This window comes from Typopeltis vanoorti, chromosome 4, assembly GCF_054136105.1.
Source record: "Typopeltis vanoorti isolate ZY-2024b chromosome 4, IOZ_Tvanoo_1.0, whole genome shotgun sequence".
In the NCBI taxonomy this organism is placed as follows: Eukaryota; Metazoa; Arthropoda; class Arachnida; order Uropygi; family Thelyphonidae; genus Typopeltis; species Typopeltis vanoorti.
In genome coordinates this window covers 9,983,474-10,007,714 of record NC_143552.1, presented here as the reverse complement: position 1 = coordinate 10,007,714, position 24,241 = coordinate 9,983,474, and the positions used below count along the sequence as shown (strand labels likewise).

General features: G+C 35.2%; 1 protein-coding gene across 1 annotated transcript in view; it reads right to left on the bottom strand.

The window, feature by feature from the left end:
• Positions 1-899: 899 nt before the first annotated feature.
• LOC150107097 (DDB1- and CUL4-associated factor 5) overlaps positions 900-24,241 on the bottom strand; it is a 302,448-nt gene continuing 279,106 nt past the window's right edge. The window contains exon 10 of the mRNA XM_090390998.1: positions 900-2,215. Within this exon, the coding sequence (XP_090247124.1) occupies positions 1,184-2,215 (1,032 nt within the window). The 3' untranslated portion in view covers positions 900-1,183. The remainder of the gene's footprint in view (positions 2,216-24,241) is intronic.

Below are 24,241 nucleotides of genomic sequence, written 5' to 3'. Positions count from 1 at the left end.
GATATAATTGAGACATTCAAGTTGGTAAAGGATTGTTAATGTGCAAGAAATTTTTCACATAATGGGGAAAGGGTAGAACAAGAGGACATACCTGGAGGTTGTATAAAGAGGTTGTGAGCAGGAATGAATTTGCCTGACACTGTGGCAAATGCAGATACACTGAATGAGTTTAAAGCAAAGTTTACTGGGCTTTGTGTGTAACTGTTGGCCTTCAACGAGTCATTTGACTCCATGGAGGTCTGGTGTTAATAATAAATGATAATATGATCATCGATAGGAAGTTAGTAATAATGGTAATGTAAATTTTCATGTACCATCACAATATCCTGTACCCTTCTTGAGAATACACACATTAGGAGTTTAATGATGATAAATGATATATAGAATGCCTTCCTTTGAAAAAAAAAGTTACTGATCTTAGAAGGAAACATGGATGAAACTATTAATTTTTTATACAGTCATAAACATATACAGTTGACTGTATACAGTTGACACTGTAGCAAACCTGTGGAGATCACAGAAATAATTAGAATTAATTATAAATACTTCTAAAGTGAATTTCCTTTACCACACCACAATATTGTGCTTGTGGGACTTTGGCTGAGAACTTTTCAGTAGTTATAGTGATATACTTGGTTAGAGTTATATAGTATTATAGTGAATGAGTCAGTTTGTTATAACGGAGTTTGGTGTAATGAGAGTCAACTAATAAAACAATAATCACGATGATCATAGTACTGCTCGCAACCAGATGTGGAACTTAATCAGATAATCAGAAATCTGGTAGAATGGATAATCAATTGTTTAGATGTCACATATGTATGTGTGTGTGTGTGTATTTACATTTGCAAAGAAAACATACACACAGCTTCACAAGCAATATTTATAGATATACATCATTAAATTTTATCAATTTATTCTTTTATTTCTTGCAGAAATTTATTTTTACAGATGTGTATTAAACAAATGTATGAAACAAAATATCCTCAAACTACAATATTTGAGGATATTATGTATTATAATGCACTAAAATGTTTGTCTGTACATAGGAATTTATACAATATATTTATAGAACATGCACAAATATGTATACATTTTAAACAGAAGTATAATTATGTATACAGATTCATGCATTTATTTAAAACTACTACTCACAAAGTATGGTTATAGCTACATATACTTATTAATCATCCTGAAATTCTTCTGAGTTGTTCCTTCTTCTATAATTTCTTCCATTATGTCTCCGCTGTTTTGACTGTGCAAAAGTGACCCATACCGAGTTTTCAGATTCAACACAAGAATTTGTATTAGTCTCCCTACTATCTGCATGCATGTTATTTTCAGTTCTTTCTGATGCATTAACGCATGTGATGCTATTAACAACATTAGTAGTATTCATACTGGATGCACTATCAACAGGGGTAATCCTGGAAGAACTGTCCACAGGAGGAACTCTGGAGAACATGTCCACAGAAGATGAACTGTCAACAGGGGGAACTCTTGAGGAATTGTCAACAGAATTAATTGCACAATTATTGTTATTATTTGTATATAATTCCTTGGAAGCATTAATGCTGCTAATGCTGTCTGAATCTGAGCTTGAATTACTACACCGATTTTTCTGAAGCAGTCTAGAACGCTTCTGCCTAAGGAGTTTCCTCTTATCTCGAATATTACTGATCTGTTTCTGACCAGATAGCAACAAATGAATGACCTTTTTAGCATTATCAAGACACCACTGTCCATTTTCTGAATCAGACTTTGAATGCTTATAATTATTTTTCAGTTTCTTAAACCACTTGGGATGTTTCTTGGTTAATTTGACTGCAGCTTTTGCAGTTCTTATAAGCTGCTCTTGTCTCTTGTGAGCAATGAGTTGTGAAATACGATCGGAAGTATTGTCCTTCACTGATTCAGGTTTCAGAACACTACTCACTGCTGCACTGTCTTGTAAGCTGGATTCTACTCTGTTCTTTAAGGAATAAATATAAGATAAAGTCTGTGGATTTAAAATGTTTCTTTTACACTTTCTTTCCTTTTCATTATCTTCTTCAGAAGAAGATATGCTGGAAGAGGAAGAAGAGGATGATGACGATGATGATGATATAGATATAATGGCATCTGAATGAACTTCAAATGAAGTGCCAAATAAGTTGGCATTATTACTACTAGTGTTACTTGAGTCAGAAGACCATCCTTCAATATCTCTCTGAACCTGCAAATTACAGTGAAATATTTTAAATGTGAACAGGCCAAAAAATAAAATTAAAAAAATAATAATAATAACATTTAATATATTAAAAATAAAGGATTACTGGTAAAATTTTAAGATATAAGATGTGTGATAAAGATGGCATTTTGGAATTATAACTGTTCTTTACAATATAGCACATCTAATGCATCATGCCTCCCCATGATCACCACTATGAAGTAGTTCCACTGCAAACTGATACATCAAGCCTAACATTAGCATTGTTGCTGGAAGCATTTGCAGAGGTTTTTTGTTTTGAACTTGAGAAATATAGCCTACGTTGCATTTTTTAAATTATAATACTGAAAAAGAATGGTCAGTTGAAGACTACCCAAAAGGGACGACCAAGGTGAAATGAGAAAGACAGAATAAGACCAGAACAGGCCATTATATCTTGATGAATAATATTATTATTGTATTTTTTTCCCCATTCAATGCCAACTTTAATTGAGAGAAAAAAAAAAAAAAAAAAAAAAAAAAAAAAAAAAAAAAAAAAAAGCCAGATCTGTGGAGGAGTAAAGTAAGTTCAGAACCAGAGATGTACTCTTCTTGGATATGGATGTTTGTCACTGTCTTTAGAAGACTACTATCTTGCTAAAAGATGGCATGAAGTGACTTGTGAAGTTAAACAATCTCTAGAGCAGAATTTCCATGTTAACAAACTCTTCACCTGCTACTAGTACTAATGAACAATATTTAAAATATTTTGCAGGTAGGATTTATGTCACACACCTCTACCTCTAACAACTATCCCGCAGTCATATTAGGCAGTTATTAAAGCAAGTTTGGGCGTTAAGGTATGGAAAGGAAAATGTGCATGTGTGTGTGTGTGAGAGAGAGAGATAAAAAGGTATTTTTTTTTAAAAGGGGATAATTCAAGCAGCCCTTCCAAATATGAAGGGCTGCTTGAATACTTGAACCTATAGTGCTCTAATACCGTCGTTGGGTTAACCACCTCACCGGCCGTTATGGATCAAATACACATCCTCATATGCTTCGTATCCATCATATATTTCAATGTAATATCAATGGTATTATAATTTTAATATGCACTTCGCATCCATGATAACTTTGATGTCTATAGACGTCTTGGCCGGTAGCGTGGTTAAAGGATGAAAATTTCCAGATATAAAGAACATTAATAAATTGCTAAGATACATTTTAAGAACAGTTTTCCCCCCCCTTCCTTCTATTCACAAAACAGTGTAAATGCAATATATTAATGTTGTAGACGTGCTAAGGGTTTTTAAATTTATTTTTTTATATAAAAAATGGATGGTGAAATTCTCTCATCTAAAGACATTCACAAACATCCATGCCTACATGTCGGTTGTAGGAGGAGAGAATATGCTAATCACTCTACCAACCAGGCTGGCTTAAAGGTTTCTTGTTTCTAATATCACCCTTTATACACACACACACACACATGCAAAAGAGATGGCCATTCAAATACAGGTATGTGGATATCTCAACAAACTGTGGCAAGAAGTTTGACAAGTAGGCCAAAAATATGCCTGAAGGCCTGTAGTCTGCATCCCTCTATCCATAAAGATTAGACAAGATACCAATGGGTATCTTGGTCTTTCCTCCAACTCTAGACAACACTTACCTTGGTGTGAAAGTGGTTATGCTTGCCATTGCAAGAATGTTCTTGAAAGGGATTAGATATGGTGGTGCTGAGATCATGGTGTGTGTGTGGGGGGGGGGGCATTATGTTTAAAGATCATACCAAGCTACACGTGCTGGGAAAAGGGACTATGACTGGTTAAGAAAATTGCAACAAAATTCTTCAACGTCATGTTTGATTTATGCAAAGAATTCATTTTGATGGATGACAATACCACACTACATCATGCATGAGCAGTGGTGATATTTTTGGAGACCATGGATATTAATCGAATCCAGTGGCCAGCACCCCCCCCCCCCCCCCATCTTAACTGCACAGAACACGTTTGGGATGTAATAGACAGATGAATTGCTGCTTGAAATTCCCCTCCAAAAAACAAAGAAGGCCTTATCCTTGCTCTGAAAGAGGAGTGGGCCAGTTTGCCTCAAAAACTACTAAATCACTTTGTGTTAAGCATGAGACAGCATTGAGAGCTGCATCTCAGGTCGGGGTGGACATATTCCACACTGAAATGTCTCTCCACATAGTTTTCTGTAAGCACTGTACATTAATTCCTTAACTACATCCTTAGGAAATTTGTAACTTTTGCCAAAAACATATTGCAATTTAAATTGTATGAAATTTATACCACATTTTTTGTGTAATATAATTGATTAGTATGCTGACAATAAATTTATGTCCACATTTGGCAGTAGGCATGAAAATTTTTTCATATAGAGGTAAAAATGTAGTTCATTCTTAGCTTTTGGACACCAGTGTATAATCAACTGTTTTTGGCTAAGGTTGATTTATGATTATGCCATGAATGTGACAAACTAAGACTGTACAAGCAAAAATGTAGTCTGTCCTTAGTATTTTGGACACCTGTGTATTTAAGATATTATTGAACTGAACACTGTTCAATATGCTTGGTATTTGTTATTATTATTTTCAGTACAGTCTAGTTTCACGCTCTTTAATATCATATCAGACAGATCCATGATAGGCAATTAGCATGACACTATCATTTGGGGTATCTGAAGGGATCTAGTATGTACAGCTTCCAGAACAATTTAAATATCTTGCTCATATATATATGTGTGTGTGTGTGTGTGTGTGTGTGTGTGTGTGTGTGTGTGTGTGTGTGTGAGAGAGATAATCGTCTTTTACTCGGTTGTTGTGATACATTTTAAAAACATAGATTTAATGACTAAAAACCGAGATAACTTATAAAGATTTTAATAAGAATAATACGACTAGTTTCGGCTTATAACAGCCTTCCTCAGGTATTCTTAAAGGAAAAGAATAGTAATAAACATTGAAGTATCTAAACAAACTGGAAATTACAGGTAAAAATTGCCACACATAATTGATACATAAAAAACGTATTTTTTCAAGTTGTTCTAACAGGCGTGCCATTGTTTATTGCAAGTGTGCATGCAGGCTCACATGAACGCCGATATTGAATAACTGCAGCATGGCTATCTGGGATGTTATAACTCAAATTGTTGTTTAAGTGGACAGGGTTCAGCAGGATTTCCCTTGATTCTACAATTTTCCTCTCAAACTCATCACAACACAGCGAAAGATATTTTCTGATCTATCCCAGCAAACGGAGTGGCTTTGTTGATCATCATTAGGATTATTTGAAAAAAGAACATGACTGGATAATGCAGTTGCATGAGATCTTTTGTAAGAGATGTCTCTCTTATGCTCTTCTATACGTTGTTCAATAGATTTGTTAGTTTGTCCAAAATAAGGGATATTGCAATCGTACCATAATTTATATACACCTGGATATTTTAGGTTGTGATGAGTAGGTTTTGGATGGCTGATTAGAGAATGAATTTTAGGAAGTGTGGTGAAGAACGTCCTGATATTATATTTTTTAAGGACTTTAGCTAATTTTTTAGAGACTGTGCTAATGTATGGAATGGAGATGCTACCTTTAAAATTAATAGTTGCTGTTGTGCACTGTCTAGGAGGATCCAGAAGAAATTTCTTAATTGTTTTTTTAGAGTATCCATTTTGTTTAAAGATAAGAGTGAGGTGATTTATTTCTTTTTGTAGTTCATCTGGTTCAGTCAAGAGAGAGAGCGTGCTCTGTGTCCTAAGGTAGATATAGTTCCAAGTTTTTGTGGTGGAAAATGATGAGAAAGATTATGCAGATATCTATTAGTATGAGTAGGTTTTCTGTACATAGAGATTTTTAATCTTTCAGAGCAATGGCACGCCTGTTAGAACAACTTGAAAAAATACAACGTTTTTTATGTATCAATTATGTGTGGCAATTTTTACCTGTAATTTCCAGTTTAGATATTTCAATGTTTATTACTATTCTTTCCCTTTAAGAATACCTGAGGAAGGCTGTTATAAGCCAAAACTAGTCATATTATTCTTATTAAAATCTTTATAAGTTATCTCGGTTTTTAGTCATTAAATCTATGTTTTTAAAAAAAAAAATATATATATATATATATATATATATATATATATATATATATATATGTTGATTGTTTAGGGGGTGTCAAATGTAAGAAAGATATTCCTGGTCTGACTAGATAAATATCCCAATACAAGAGAATTCATCTTATATTTGAGATGAATCTTCTTGACTCAAACTTTCTCATAACATCCATATCAAAGTAGGAACACCGATTAGATATAGATCTAAAAAAAATCAGCTGACACATTTTATTCCAGTATAGGGAGTAGTCAAGGCCGTTTTAGCCTTTAACTTTTGGAGACTGGGTGGGCAGTTCAATTTCCACTGGCAGCAAATCAGAGATAGCTGGCCCAAGGCTATCACTAAGTTAATCGCCATGCAGTGAAGAGACAGTTAATAAGTGCCGCCATCTCTTCATCCCTAACACAATATTTTTAATGTCTAAAAATAGCGTGGGTTTGACGATCAATTTTCTTGGGTTTACGGGATGAAAAACCTGCTTGCCAGCACCAGAGATCGACTAACTCGGGAACCGGTTGAAAAAAGGTTTAAAAAATGTTCCTCTAGTTGATGACCAGACTTGAATCCAAGTCTTCATTCATGCAGTCAAGTGCCATGGAGTGCAAAACGCAACCTCCACTGAGCTACACAGGCTCTCGTATTGATGGAAGAATTTTTTTTTTAATGCTTTTTGAGAACCTCTTTAAATTCTCCCAAATAAAAAAAAAGGTTGAGATCTTCACAATTACATGCTGTTAAATACAGGATCAGGAATGTTACAAATTATTATTTTTTTTGTCTCTGCAGTTTCCTAACTTTACTGGGACATCTTCTATAGTAAGTGAAGAAGAATACATAAAGGGAGTTAAAATCCCATACTGGGCTTCAAAACCAATAAACATGGCATTGGGACATCGGTGAGATATTCTGATATAATCTTTGGCAATATAAATTGTGATGTGTGGGAAAATTGAGGTGAGCTACAGAATCCAAGGACCACACACGGATTCCACCATTCTTACTTTGCAGTAGATCTTTCTGGCCAATTCTACTAACCTTTGGGCACCAGCCATGGAACAGTTCAGGTATGAAGAAACTTATATGGTTGGCACTTGATCTGGTATGGCATAGAATCCTACTTAGCAAGCTGTTATGGTATACCTTGCTAGTTTCCAATCAGGTCATTCAATGTGTGTGTGTGTGTCATGATAGACAGTTTCTTCCCTTTAGCTTTCCCTACCAATGTATGCAGGACTCTGTATCCATGCTCTTATCCTACACATTAATAAATTTCTAACACAAACCTGAAATCATATCCAGTTTTGGTGATGGCAATACACTCTATCCTCCTATTCAAATGACAAGGCTTGTAGTGCTAAATGATTCCAGCTACAAGGCTTACATAAGTAATGTTTTAAACACTGATCTCCTTCCTGCCATATCACAATGTTCGCTCTTCTAGCCTGTGTTTTGGGGTGTCAAAATTTTAATATTGCTCATCATTTCTCCATATATTCTTTCACATTTTCTTATTATGCAGTTCATGTTTAATGAAGCGAATCATCTACTTTATGTACCGATTTAACCTTTTAATTCTAGAAATGCAGTCTGATAGTGTTTCCATCACATTCCTTGACATTTCATATGCATTACTTTCTTTTCCTTGCAAGTGCTTAAGCCATTGGATTATTTAAAACTGTTTTTTGAATGTGTTTTAATTACTTGCTTTGTAGTCCTCCCACCACATACTCCATGTTAACCAAAAATTCTATGTGTTTGACTGCCACTTAGGTAAAGACCACAGGTTAACTCTCCCTAGTTCAGAAGCAAAGTTGTTATGAACAAACATGCTATCACTAAATTTAACACATTCAAACTCTGAGTCCATTTTATTGCAACTAACTGTTCTAGATAATAATTCTTAAAATTTCTGGGGATATAGATTGGACACTGAATGCATTTAACAGTACAATTCATCCACATCTTTCCACCCTCTCCTCCCACAGGCCCATAATATATTACACTGTTTATAAATTTTGTACAATTTGTCACTTTCTTACATAACCTAATACCCTGGTATTGTCTCCTTGGTAAAAAAAAAAAAAGCTTGCTAATCACAATTCTTCTGCTGTCAGCACATCTAATTTCTCTTCCTCATCTCATTGTGTGTGTTATCCTCCTTCACAATGCACTAACTCTCATTATAATCTCCATAACCATATCATCCTATGTCAGTCAAGTGAAATAATTTATAGAGATTATAATACACAAATTACAGACACCAAAAAGTATACACATTAGTTCATTAATGCATATAATTTTTGGTGCCTGTAATTTCTATATTATACACCCTCTGTTCAAAAAGAAACCAAACTTGTCGAAAATAGAAGAAGCTAGTGGTGCCACCTGTTGTATCTTTTTGTTGTCGAAAGCAGCAACCTTCCTTAGTGTTGTGTCAACTGTTTAATGATATTTGTTTCATTAGAAGCCGAGTCATAGTGTAAAGAGTGACAGTGTGTTTTGACGAACAGTTAGAAAATGAGTTTCAAACAGAGAGCTGCGATTGACTTTTGTGTTAAACTTGGTAAAAGTTTTACCGAAAAACATCAAATTCTTCAAAAAGCATACTGCGATGAATGCTTATCCCATACTCAAGTTTATGAGTAGTTTAAGCGATTTCAGAGTGTTGTCCTCAAGCATCTCACAATGTTTGAGGACGACAAAAAGCCAGGCCGTCTAAAAATTGGACTGAGCGACGTTAACAACCAAAGGGTGTGTGATTTCATCAAAGAAAACCCAAAATCATCTGTGCACAACATTTTGACTGAGAGTTTGGGTCTTCATAAATTGAATCTGCGATTTGTTCCCCACAATTCGACCAAAGACCAAAAAATGTATCGAATTGAACACTACAAGGAGACCTCATTAAAACTGCTTATAAGGACTCAAACTTCGTTAAAACAATCGTTATTGGTGATGAAACATGGTGTTTTGAGTATGAGCCCAAAACAAAGTGCCAGAGTGGAGACCACCAGAAGAGGAGCATCCGAAAAAAGTCGCTTGGAGAAGTCAAAAGTAAAGACAATGCTGATTTATTTCTATGATTCCAAGGGCATTATCCACAAAGAATTTGTTCCGCCTGGCCAAACAGTCAATGGTGTGTTTTATCTCAAAGTTTTGAAGCAATTGATAGCGAGAATTTGTCACATACGGCATGAATATCGTGATGCAGGCAGCTGGTCAATTTTGCACGATAATGCACCATCTCATTGTTCGAACATTGTGAGACAATTTTTGAGCAAAAACCAAGTTTGTGTGTTGGATCACTCACTGTATTCACCTGATTTAGCACCCTGTGACTTCTTTCTCTTTCCCCAACTTCATTTGCCGATGAAAGGAAAGCGATACGACACCATTGAAAACATCCAAGCAGCAGTAACCACGACCCTAAACAGTATCCCAAAAACCAATATAAAAAAACTCCTTTAACGAAATAATTGACCATGCTAAACATGTATCAAAGCTGAGGGAGAGCATATTGATTGAAATAAATGATTTGAATAATTATAATTGGCCCGTGTTTTATTTTGTATCAAAAGTTCGGTTTCTTTTTGGACAGAAGGTGTAATGTCTATAATTTATTTCATTTGACTGACATAGGTTAATATTGTTTACCATAGTTAATTCTATTGGCAAGCAAGAGGAAGAATAAAAAGATGAAATTGTGACACTAATGATAGCTATGGCAGCAGAGTGACCAAGGCAAGAGATGTAGTGGAGTTACTGAATAAGCACTTTATCAGTGTATATCATACTGGTATCAGTGATGACTACATGTGGAAGGCAAATAGCTGGTGAATTAGAGGTGGCTTGTTACATATTAATAAGGTCGAAGGAATGGATAATATGTAATATATTTTTAAGAAATATGCAAAAGAGATAGCTATACCCTGGTCATTTAATGAAATCTTGCAATAGAAAGGTTCCTAAGGAGTGGAAAAAGGCAAAATAGTTTTCAAACTGCAGTTGTAGTCAAAGTCTTGTACAGGTTGTTCAGTAACAGAATACAGTTGGGTTTGTAATCAATGTCTTGTTTAGCATTCTATGTGCATTTTAGATAAGATGATGAATGTGTTTAGATAAGGGATTAGTTAGATAAGTGCTCAGTCTTTAACAAAGGATGATGATTGTCTTGTCATGCCTTTTAGTAGTTTGACAAGAATGTGTGCTGGAGAATCTATGCCTTCAACTACTGATGAATTTTAGAAGTGCAATCTGGTATCTCAGTTAAGCTCACAGGTTTGTAAAAGGTTGTTGGTGTAATTCTGAAGTTCTCTAGTAGGATCATGATCTGTAATTGAGTATGTCAGTATAAAAGAGCCATCTAATTTTATTGTCATACACATCTGAGTCAAGAGTATCTGTCGTGTTTCCTTTGTTTGCTGGCAAGCAGTGCCATAACGAGGGCATGGTGAAAGAGTTGCCCGCCATGGGCGCAAAACGTAAAAAATAAAAATAAATAAATAGACATAAAAGTCCGCTATTTTATATTGTATTTTTAAATTTTGGCAATACGCCACTTTAGACACAAATTCTGCAACACACTGCAACTCATTTTGATGGGGTTAATAGTAAGTATTTAACATATTGCATTTAGTAAAATTTAACTTGTTACATTTAAATTTTTCAAAATTTTTGTCATTTTTGGGTTAGGGGAGGGGGACAAGTTAGACACTTGCCACAGGTTCTTCATACCCTCGTTACTGTACTGCTAGCAAGATCGCTATTTCTATATTATTTCTTAGACTTTTGAGAACAGTCCATTCTAAAGATGTAAGATTTTCAGTTGGAGATTTGGCTACATTTATTGTAGCTAAATCTCCAACTGTAAGTGCTAATTTAAATAAAGTCAATGCAGCATCTTGTTTAGGTAAGAAGTAGCTTGTTCAATTTTTGTTAAATAATGGGACAGATCACAAAGTCAAGGCTTTGCTAAAAACAACTTGTTTGCTGGAGATAATATGTACTTACACTAATTGACAACTGTTTTTTCAATGGAAAGCTGATGAGGTTTTATTATCTGTGTATTTTCTGACATTAAACTATTAAATCTTCTGATCAGATTGGATTTATTCTACTCATAAATTTTATCTGCTTGTCTATTGAGAATGGAAGTCACATTCTGCAATAAATTTGTATCCAACCCCCCACTCTAGAAAGAAGGTAAAATTTTTTTTTGTCTACGAGTACACCAAGCAAAGACTTAGTATTGGTAATGCATTCATTATACAGGGCTATTATAAATTCTAACTCAGAGGCTCACACTGGTGAGTACAGGCATGGCAAACCCGAGAAACCCAAGCTAGACCTGATCTTACTTCGTACCATATACACTTGGTATATCATATCTGGAGACAGGTCTTCTACTCTTCTTTCCCTCTAACCCTCCCCCCCAATGCTATTAGAGCAATTCGAGGGCGAGGGGGAGTGACTCTTTCCTCTAAAACTGTAGTTTCCACTATCTATTAAAAAAGGCAAGCCTAGTTGTCTTAAGAGGTGGCAGTCCCACCACTAGGATACCTATCATCATGCTAATCACTTGACATAGGGAAACACATATTACTTTCAAGTCTCAATGAAATCCAAACCGGACAGAAAACATGGGAAATGACTGCAAACTGGAAAAGGTTAAGAAACTTTGGAAAAAGAAAAACGTGGTGAAATGTGCTACATGGAACATTAGAAGCACAGCACATAAAGAAGAATCAGATAAAATTTTAAATGACAAAAATATAGAAAATGCAGTCTTACAGAAACAAAAAAGAAACAGCTAACTACAATATCATATATAGTAGAGTGGACAAACAAATACATGCAAAAGCTGGTGTAATGATTTGGATCCATAAATCAATTAAAGCAAAAATAACTCATTATACATACTAGAATGAAAGAATATTAGAAGCGTGATTAAAATTAAATAAAGAAAAGAAGAAAATGATTACTTTTATAAAAAGTTACAAGGAATATATGAAAAATAATTAACAATAATATACAAAAATTTGGAGAACCAACAGTAAACAAAAATGGAAAGCGACTCATTGATTATACAATATATAATAATTTAAAAATAATGAATGCATTTTACAAACATAAAAATATACATAAATATATGTGGTGTGCAAGAGGACAAAAATCAATAATAGACTACTTTATAGCAAATGAAAAAGCAGCAAACCTCTTCCTAGATGTTAAAGGTAGAAGAGGACTAGAAATTGACACAGATCACTATTTAGCACAGGCAAAACTAAGATTTCCACCAAACTGGCTACAAAAAATATTAAAACAAAATCTAATTACAAAGTAAGACTACTAAATGATTCAAGTATAAGAAATTTATACCAACAGAGGATTAATAACTACTTAGGAAAAATACAAGAAAATGAAGACACTGAGAAAGAATGGAATAATATAAAATAAATTATCGCATCAGCAGCATATGAAAGTCTAGGAACACACAAAAAATTACATATATGGGACAATGAAATAAAAACAATAATTGAAAATAAAAAGCAGGCTTTTAAAAGATGGTTAAGTAGCAAAAAACAAGAAGATGAAATTGAATATAAAAAAAGATGAGCAATAGACAAAAAAGAAACAAGAAGGAGACACAGAGAAAGCTGGGAAAAATTTGTATCATATCTAGAAAATGATATATACAAAATAAGCTCCAGTGCGTACAAAATACTACAGCACACGAATGCAGATAGAAAAGAAACTGCAAATATAAATTGTGAAATAGATCTAAAAGAATTCTTGGATTACTTTACAGATCTTTGGATAATACTGGCATCAAAAATAATTACACCAGAAACTTACAAAATACGTTAAAGATAAGATAACAATAAAAGAATTAAAGGACAATCTAAATAAAATAAAAAATGGCAAATCAGCAGGAGAAGATGGGATAAACTCTGAACTGCATAAATTTGCTTGAAAAAAAATTTCATCAAAGATTACTAAAATTTTAAAATAAATATATACAAAAGGACATATACCAATAGAATGGAAAACAAGCATAGTAATACCTATATTTAAAAAAAGGGATAAAACGAAACCCGCTAACTACAGAGGTTTATTGAATACATGCTACAAAATATATAGCAGAATATTTAATGAAAAACTAAAAATATACAGTGAAAAAATATTATTAGAATGTCAAAATGGATTTAGAAAAGTAAGCTCTACAATGGAAGCAGCTTTCTGTTTAAAACTACTTAGATCTTTTTTCTAGCCATATAGAAAAAAGAAGAGTATTTAATTTGGAAACATCTTTTGTTTATAGATTACGAAAAAGCATTTGACAAAGTAAAAAGATATACAGCAATCCCTCGATTAATGTGCCATTTTTTTTCGATACCCAAATTCGATTAGTGCACCTAATCTTAAAAATAAATGTTAAAGATTTTAAAAATTTTCAATCTATACATTGTTTATGGCTAACTATTTTAAAAAATCACTCGCCAGGATGAAATAATTTAGTTACCGATTTGAAACATTTTACAGTTATTTTTTAATGGCATACTATACTATTTCCATGTACACTATGTTCCAAAGTTACCGCCAAAATATATGTCGTCAGCTTTACATAGCATTTTGCTGATCATATCTTGTGCAATTGTTTACCTTACCTTTTTATTTTAAATTATTTTCCTGACCTTCAATCATGAGTAAAAGAATTAGTGAGAAAAAAATAGAAGTGTGATTCGAAAAGTAATCTGATTGGAAGAAAAACTTGAAATAATAAAGAAAAATGAACAATGCGAGTCCAGAGCAAAGATAGGACAAGAACACAAAAATGGGTGAATCAATTGCTGAATACAAAGAGAAAGGTAAGGCTGCTTCAAGTTCATCATACATGCACTGAAAATCAAAGTATTATAATGATTGAATTAGCGAGACTTCTTTTTGCATGGATCGAAGATTGTAACCACCAAAAACGGATCCCTCTAAACACTAGCCTTATTAAATCAAAAGTCTCTTTGTAACCTGGAAAAAAAAGGGCTATCAATGATGGAAAAGAAGAATTTCACTTTAGTGCTGGGTGATTTGAGCATTTCAAAAAGAGAAATAGCCTACATAATGTTCTAATCACAGGCAAAGCTGCAAGTGCAGATAAGGAGATATCCAGAGATTTTGAAGAAAATTGTGTAAGAAGGGGACTATTGTGATCAACACATATTTAATGTCGATGAAAGTGGCCTTTTTTGGAAGTGAATGCCTTCCAAGACTTTTCTAGCCATATCAGAGAAATATCAGCCTGGTTATAAAGTCAAATGAAATTACTGCTAGCAATATGCAAGCAGTTTGGAAGGACATTCTTCCACATTATGCAAATGATTTTAGAGGCTTTTCAAATGAATCTAAGTTAATTAAATCTCATTCTGAGAAGTTGAGTGATTCCGACTTGCTAAATTTAGATGCACAGTGGGAAGATTCTGAATATGAAGAAAATTTAATCATTGACAAGCCAAAGAGGTTTCACAGAAACAATTTGAAAATAGTTTTTGTACAATCGAAGTTTTTAAGCAGCAATGCTTGAAGAGAGAAGCAGTAAAATTTGCAGAAGAGTAGAAGAGGCAATAGGGCCATACCGTCAGTTGTATGCAAGAAACAGAATGCTTGGCAAACTATGTTAGCTCAATTCTTTGTTAAGAAGCAGATTAATAAATTTATATTCTGAATATATTTTATTGTCTTTCAGCTTCATGGTTTTCCTTTAATTAGGTCCTGAGACATCCACGAATTCTTTTATAAAAAAAATAAAGTATCAAAAAAGAAATTTCAGGAACAAATTATACTTTTCCCCATAGGTTATTGTATTCGATTAGTGCATTTTCGATTAATGCGCCTGTTTTAAAGAACGCATTAGGCGCATTAATCGAGGAATTGATGCATACTGTTTGATATATTACAAAGAATAAATATACCTAATATTTTACTATATGCAATATTGAATATATATAAAGATAATGAAATAATAAAAAAAAAAGTTGTCTGAAAAACAATCTATAAACCAAATAGTAAGACAGGGATGTCCTCTGTCTCCAACACTCTTCAATATTTACATTAATGAAATATTAATACAGTGGAACACCTTAAACAATCAAGGTATAGAAATTAAGTGGATATTGAATCCAACATTATTTCTTAGCCGAATAAGAAACTCAACGATAGAAAACCTATCTAAAAGTTTCATGCTGAATTTATATGCCGAAAGAATTAACATAGAACTTTCATAGTGTTCTATATTAGTTCGGTGAGTTCAAGCGTAAGCCAACAGGTGATACATGCTGGGGCAACTCACAGTAAAGGTGGAATAAGTCCGATCACTGTCCTTAGTATGTTCCCATAATGTAAAACACATCTCCTAGGAGATGTGTGCTGTTATACATTATGGGAGAAGGTCACTAACCAGACCACTTTCGACCTTTTTTGAGGTCTCGTCAGTGAGTAGGTAGACCTAGATGTAAATACTAAGGTTGCTGTAATACAAAGCTTATTTTTTTACTGTACGAGTAGCCAAATGGTGCACTAACACATTACTGAGATAAAGAGCCAATAGGCTTCACTTCAGCAAAGTAAATTTATTCAAATTAAGTAGATATTGAATCCAACATTATTTCTTAGCCGAATAAGAAACTCAAAGATAGAAAACCTATCTAAGAGTTTCATGCTGAATATAGCTCTCAATATTTTACCTCATTGAAAGAGACCAAATTTCAAGAGGAATGTGAAAGCTTTACTGCAAGTTTAGGATGGTTTGACCATTTTAAAAATAGAACTGGACTGCATAACATAAGAATAACTGGGGAATCTGCTAGTGCTGATAAAGATTCTGCAGCCAAGTTTCCTGAAGAATTTCAAAGGATAATTCAGGAGGGTGATAGTGAGGATCAGCAAATATTCAAAATCGACGAAATTGGTCTCTTTAGGAAGCGTATGCCACAAAAACTTTCCTAGCTAAAACTGAAGCATCTCAAGCAGGATACAAAGTATCTGAAGATCATCTTATGCTTTTATTAGGACGCAATGCAGAAGATGACTTTAAACTCAAGCCTATGTTAGTTTATCATGCACAAAATCCAAGATCCAGCATTATTGAAGAAATCAGGCACAATTGATATGGTACAGGTTTCTTTGTCACTTTCCTGTGTAGGTCTGACATATATATATAAAAAATACAGTTATAGTTCTTTTTCTATTGCGAAGTGTACAGATACAACACTGATTTTCTGGCAATGGATGATCTGGCACATCCTTTAGTCCAGAAAAAATTACAAAATTGAACCTGAAATTTCTACATCTACCTGACCAACTCAGTGGGCCATCATTGTGTGTGGTATACATGCTGGCTTAATTATTTACATCTGTAGTTGTTGCTGATGATCCCTTGAATTTGAGTAAGTAATTTTCAGTAATAGAGATTCTAAGCAAGGTCTAGTTCATAGTAGTTGTTGCCTTCTTGACATTTAACAATTCTGATTGGCAATGGCTTTATGGAGTTTAAGGAGAAAAGGTTGTTCATGAATTGCTTGAGTATGTAAAACTATTAAAGCAGGGAAAGATCAAAGTACATTAAGGCAGTTTTGTTTCAAGATATTCTGTTCTCCTTACAACATCAAAGATATCTATGAGGAGTCAGTTAACTATGAAACAGAAAGTAATCTAGGAGGCCCTTAACTGTGAGACATTTGTGATTAGCCCTACAATCCAGTAAAATCAAACATTTTTCTGCTTTTGGAGTGGTTTATAACATTCTTTGTAAGTGCAGCGATCAATGAACCTGTTTTTATTAATACTGTAGTGATAAACTTGTATAATTTCTATCTGTATTGTGTGAAATTATTTAATTCACATTTAATACCTGTTTAATTAATAATCCTATTGCACTGATACTAATAAACTTGTATATCATTTATACCAGGGGTCACCAAACTTCTTTGACCATCGACCCCTTCAAGAGTTTCTTGACTTTTTATCGACCCCCTCTATTTTACTATTACGTAATTATAATAGGACAAGCAAAAAAGATGCTTATGTGAGTTTTTAGATTGTTTATTTTATAGTTAGAGTGTTTCTTGTATGTATAATATAGTATATATTATTATATTGGCTTAATGTCAAAGGGATACGTTTTTGATGTTCTTCTTAACATTGCATATTTGATAGGAGGGATAAATAATATATAAAATATAAAATTTAATTTAGATAACAATAATACAATCTTCTTATAGGTATATATAGGATGTATAAAACTACCAGACCTGCTCAACTCTTCAACATATTGAAGTTTAGTTCGTGAATGAATAACGATTGAATTATAATATGTATGTTGATGAATTTTAGAACATTAACGTTCACTTGTATGTCGATGCACAAAAATGAGATGGATCGAATACATGTAAGTATAAGTAAATAAGCAGCCAAGCACGTGTTGCAATCTCGCTCCAGCCACGCGGGAACCACCGACATCCGTTTATTGGTAAACACGTCATTTTGGCCTACATGATTGGCATCCGTTACTATTTTCACGACCTTGTTCCATCTTACAGGTCCTATTCATGTCACTGTTTCCACGATTCACTCTTAATTGCGTTGTCAATCAGGATGGAGGTAATACAAGTTAACTGAATTAAATATTACCCGTACAATGATGTCTTATATTTTTCTATCGACCCCTAACAATGTTATATTGATCCCTGGGGGTCGATATCAACCACTTTGGAGACCACTGATTTATACTAATGCATTTAATCTAATCACTTAATTCACATTTAATATTTACATTTCTAGAGAGATCAATGGTGTTTTAGAAAGATGGGAGAGGTATAATTAGTGGGTTAGATGGGTACTGATGAATTATTATTAGATAACCTCTATTGGTTCAGAAACACAGGTAATCCACAGCAAAGCTCTGGAACTGAGGGTGACAGAAAATTGGTGGTCTAATTTATTAAAAATTATGTATCTAATGTGTCTGGGCTGTTGAGGCAATAGCAAACGCATCATCTGTACTGTACTGTACAGTCTGATTACAAGTTTGAGTAATTGCAATGAGCTCTTTGTTCTCATACTGTGCATTCCATAATACAGAAACTGGCTTTTTTTTTGGGGGGGGGGAACAGAGAACCACTGCATTCTTATCCAATTGATTGCATATTTTTCCTTCCCATGAAAAATAACCTGCATTATTATTATTCAGGCCTCCATGGAGTCAAAAGACTCATTGCGGGAGTTCCTTCCTAGGAAGCAGAAAGTCTATCAAGACTCATTGTGGGAAGCCCCTCCTAATAAACACAAAATCTATCATACCACTCCTTAAACTCATTGACTGTTCTCGTTCTCACCACTCTATCAGGAATGCATTTCAAGGTACAACCACCCTCCATGCAAAGAAACCACTCCTCACCCTCTTGCTCACAGCTTCCTTTTATAACTTCCAGGAATGACCCCTTGTCATCACTCCTTCCTGCTTCAACCAAGTGAAAGAACTCCCCAGTGTCAACCCTGTAACCACCTCTCAACAGTTTAAAAGTCTCAATCATATCACCTCTCCTTCTTCTATCTACCAAACTCTGTAATCAACATTCCCTCAGCCGATCCTCATAACTAACTAATAACTAGGGAATGTGGACTGCACAGTTTGGTGGATAGAAGAAGGAGAGGTGATATGATTGAGACTTTTAAGCTGTTGTCGGTAGTGACAGGGTTGACACTGGGGAGATCTTTCACTTGGTTGAACAGCGTGAAGGAGTGATGACAAGGGGCCATCCCTGGAAGTTACGAAAGGAAACTGTAAGCAAGAGGGTGAGGAGTGGTTTCTTTGCATAGAGGGTGGTTGAACCATGGAATGCATTGCCTGATAGAGTGGTGAGAGCGAGAATGGTCAATGAGTTTAAGGAGTGGTATGATAGACTTCATGTTTCCTAGGAAGGACCTCCTGCAATGAGTCTTTTGACTCCATGGAGGACTGAATAATAATAATAATAATAATAACATTGTACAATCCTGAAACCATCTTTGTTATCTGCTTCTGTACCCTTTACACAGTTAATTTATCCATTTCAAATCCTGAGAACAATAGTCTAAGTGTGGTCGATCAGGGCTTATACAACGGAATGATTACTCTTTTTTATAGAATGAAACCTGTAGTGAATTCATCACTAAAAAGCACACGTACTAACCACAGTGATAAGTTTTAATACATAAATATTTCATCCCAAGTATCTTGGGACATCCTCAGTACAGTAATTCAAGCAATACTAGATCTAGGAATAATATACAGTTGGGGCGCATGATTACAATGGAATCCCAATATACGTGCAGTAGCGTGTTATAGAATTAAATTAAAATATATAAAAAAAAAAGATAACATATATAAAGAGATAATTTTACACAATTTTGTATGACAATTTCTCATACTTTAGGAATAGCAAGAACGTCTACGGTTTAAATTTGGTCTGTGTAGTAGGGCTTCAGAACTTTCTTTCTATAAATGTTCATGTTTATATAAAGATTTTATGTAAAAGTTTAGTCTTTTACCAATGGATACTATGGTTTGAGTTTTCAACTACATGTTGAGCGAGGCCAGATTTCTGCAGTTTGAAAAGACGAATGTGGTCCTGATGTTCCGAAATGCGTTTCTGAACAGATCTACCTATCTGTCCATAGTAGGACAACTTGCAGGAGCATGGGACCTCATAGGCACCAGGTAACATCAGAGGCGAGAGTTTGTCTTTAGGAGAAGGTAACAAGTTATAGATCTGGTTGATGGGTTTGTTGGTAGTGGCAAGATTGTATTTCTTGATAATTTTTGAGACGTTTGGAGATGCCTTTGACATACGGTATGGGAATCCTATGGGCTTCTTCTTGTCTAGGTTGATATGTGGGGAAGTGACTGATAATTTTTTGAGTTGTTTTAAGATTGTATCCATTTAGTATGGCTGTTATGAAAGGAAACTGTGAACAAGAGGGGTGAGGAGTGGTTTCTTACAATCTTTCCACTACCTACAAACCCATCAACCAGATCTATAACTTGTTACCTTCTCCTAAAGACAAACTCTCACCGCTGATGTTACCTGGTGTGTATGAGGCCCCATGCTCCTGCAAGTTGTTCTACTATGGACAGACAGGTAGGTCTGTTCAGAAACGCATTTTGGAACATCAGTACCACATTCGTTCTTTTCAAACCGCAGAAATCTGGCCGCAAACCATATGATCCAGTGGGGAAAAGACAAAACTTTTACATAGATCTTTATATAAACATGAACATTAATATAAAGAAAGTGCTGAAGCCCTACTACACAGACCAAATTTAAACCGTAATGTCGTTCTTGCTATTCTTAAAGTATATTCCTCAATATGCATGCACACTACTGCATGCATATTGGGATTCCATTGTAATCATGTGCCCTAACTGCATGTTATTCCTAGTATTGTTTGAATTACTGTACTGAGGATGTCCCAAGATACTCGTGATGAAATATTTATGTATTAAAACTTATCACTCTGGTTAGTACGTGTGTTTTTTTAGTGATAACTCTTTTATCTCTGCAGGACAGCGTCCTTCTCAGTATTGCAGCAATCCTCTGTGTTACTTTCACCACCTTTGCAATATGTTCCCTTAATTTCAGGTTTCTATCAATCATCAACCCTAGATCCCTTGTCTCCCCTACTTCCTCCAGTATAGCTCTTCCAATAGAGTATGCAGCATTCTATCGATGTGTCCCAAACCTCAAGACCTTACATATTGCTGCATTAAACAGATACTCCCATTCATTCGCCCATATGTCTAGCATATTCAAATCCTCTTGTAGGGCCACCACATCTGCACTATTACTAATAACCCTTCCCAGCTTCACATCATCCGCAAACAACTGAATATCCCCTTTCAATACACTCACAATGTCATTGATATAAAGGTTAAACAATATAGGTCCCAGTACTGAGCCCTGTCAGACCCCACTTGTAACCTTCTGCCTCCTTGAAACTGCCCCACAATTCACAACTCTCTGATACTTATCGGACACCCAATCCTGAATCCAGTTGATCAACCTGACATCCAAACCCATGTGCTGCAAATTAAACATCAGTTTATCATGTAGCACTCTGTCAAATGCCTTTGCTAAATCGAAGAAAATGGCAATATATGCCTTTCCTTCATCTACTGCTCTTGTAACTTTATTATAAAAGGCTAGTAGCTTACTAAAACAAGAGTTCCCCTTAAACAAATCCATATCGACTCTTGCAGATAATATTACCCTCATATGCCCAATGCCGTATACAGTCCCTCACTAATTTCTTCAAGATCTTAACCACTACTGATGACATTCAAACTGGCCTATAATTAGAACAATTCCACTCTGCTAACGCCTTTATGCAATGGCACAATCTTACCTTCCTTCCATTCCCTGGGCACCTTTGCCGAAGCCAGACTTTCATTGAAAAGCCAGGTTAAAGGCACTGTCAGTTCCCCAGCACGTTCTCTCAAAACTCGTGGTGAAATACCATCCAGTCCAAAAGCTTTACTGACATCCAGAGTACTCAGTATTTGGAAAACATTCTCCTCCTGCACCTCTAAACCTCGAACCCAACATAGCCCTCTAGTATTTTAAATTTACTCTTCCAGGATGAATACTGCAATAAAGTGTTCATTGAACAATTTGACTATGTCCTCTGCATCAGTCACTCTATTCCCATTTTTATCCCACAATGTCATTCTTCCACAATCATTTCTCCTCCTACTGGCCACATAGCTAAAAAATTCCCTAGGATTCTCTTTGGATCTTAGGGCCAATCTCTTCTCATATTCCAGTTTCACTTTCCTTACTATACTAGTCACTCTCCTCGCCTCTGTCTTACATTCTTCATGCATCTGCTCTTCACCTGTCTCCTTATATCTCTTCCATAGCCTCTTTTTCACATGCAGTTCCTGTTTAATATTGTTTGTCATCCACTTTATAAAAAAATGTGTCCTCTTCTTCACTTGTGGAATACAGCTTACTATTGCTGCTAAAAAATATTCCTTCACAATTTTCCAAGCACTAATGATATCCTGGCCTTCCAATTCCTCCCTCCATGAAACTTCCCCAAAGTTGATATCTAAGACTATTCTAATCAGTTGCCTTATAATTCCAGATACGTTCCTGTCTCTTTGATACTCCTGCATGTCTATTCATCTTCCAAGTCTTCACCTGGTGTGAGAGATGTCATCTCAGTTATTATCAACTGTTCTGATGCTATGATCAAATCCAAAACTCTTGAACCTCTTGTTCCCTCTATTACATGTTGCCTAAGACATTTGTCCCTCAAGAATTCTAGAAATTCCATGTATCGTAAATGTGATAAAATCAAATATTATTATTATTATTCAGGCCTCCATGGAGTCAAAAGACTCACTGCAAGAGATTTCCTAGGAAACACAAAGTCTATCAAGACTCATTGTGGGAGGTCTCTCCTAGAAAACACACAATCTATCATACCACTCCTTAAACCTTATTGACCGTTCTTGCTCTCATCAGTCTATCAGGCAATGCATTCCATGGTTCAACGACCCTCCATGCAAAGAAACCACTCCTCACCCTCTTTCCTCACAGTTTCCTTTTGTAACTTCCAGGGATCGCTCCTTGTCATCACTCCTTCCTGCTGTTCAACCAAGCGAAAGAAATTCCCAAGGTCAACACTGTAACCACCACACGTTTTCAAAAGTCTCAATCATATCACCTCTCGTTCTATCTACCAAACTCTGCAGTCCACATTCCCTCAGCCGATCCCTATAACTAGCATTGTACAGTCCTGAAACCATCTTCGTTATCCGCCTTTGTACCTTTTCCAGAGTTAATTTATCCCCCTCAAATCCTGGGGAGACCAAATCTGAGAACGATAGTTTAAGCATGGTCTGATCAGGGTCTTATACAATGGAATGATAACTCTTTTATCTCTGAAGGTCAGCATCCTTCTCATTATTGCAGAAATCCTCTGTGTTACCTTCACCACCTTTCAGGTTTCTATCAATCATCAACCCCAGATCGCTTGTCTTCCCTACTTCCTCCAGTATAGCTCCTCCAATAGAGTATGCAGTGTCACAAACTCCAAGATCTCACATTTTGCTGCATTAAACCGACATCCCCAATCATTTGCCCATATGTCTAGCTTATTCAAATCCTCTTGAAGGGCCACCACATCTGCACTATTACTAATAACCCTTCCCAGCTTCACATCATCTGCAAACAACTGAATATCCCCCTGCAATCCACTGACAATGTCATTGATATAAAGGTTAAACAATGTAGGTCTCAGTACTGAGCCCTGTGGGACCCCACTTGTAACCCTGTGCCTCCTTGAAACTTCCCCACCATACACAACTCTCTGATACCTATCGGACAGCCAATCCTGAATCCAATTGACCTACTGGACATCCAAACCCATGTGCTGCAACTAAAATATCAACTTATCATGTGGCATTTTCTCAAATGCCTTTGCTAAATTCAAGAAAATGGCAGTATATGCCTTTCCCTCATCTATTCTTGTAACTTTATTATAAAAGGCCTGCATATTACTAAAAGATAGTCCTTTAACAAATCCATGTTGACTCTCGCAGATAACATTACCCTCATCTTCCCAATGCTGTATATGGTCCCTCACTAATTTCTCCAAGATCTTAACCACTACTGATGACACACAAACTGGCCTATAATTAGACAATTCCAGTCTGTTACCGTCCTTATGCAACGGCACTATCTTAGCTTCCTTGGCACTTTTCCTGTAGCTAGACTTTCATTGAAAAGCCAGGTCAAAGGAGCTGTCAGGAAGGAAATGGCAGTATAATGAAATATGTCTGCAAGGAAATGTGAGTATGAAATTAGGGGTGTCTTTTAAT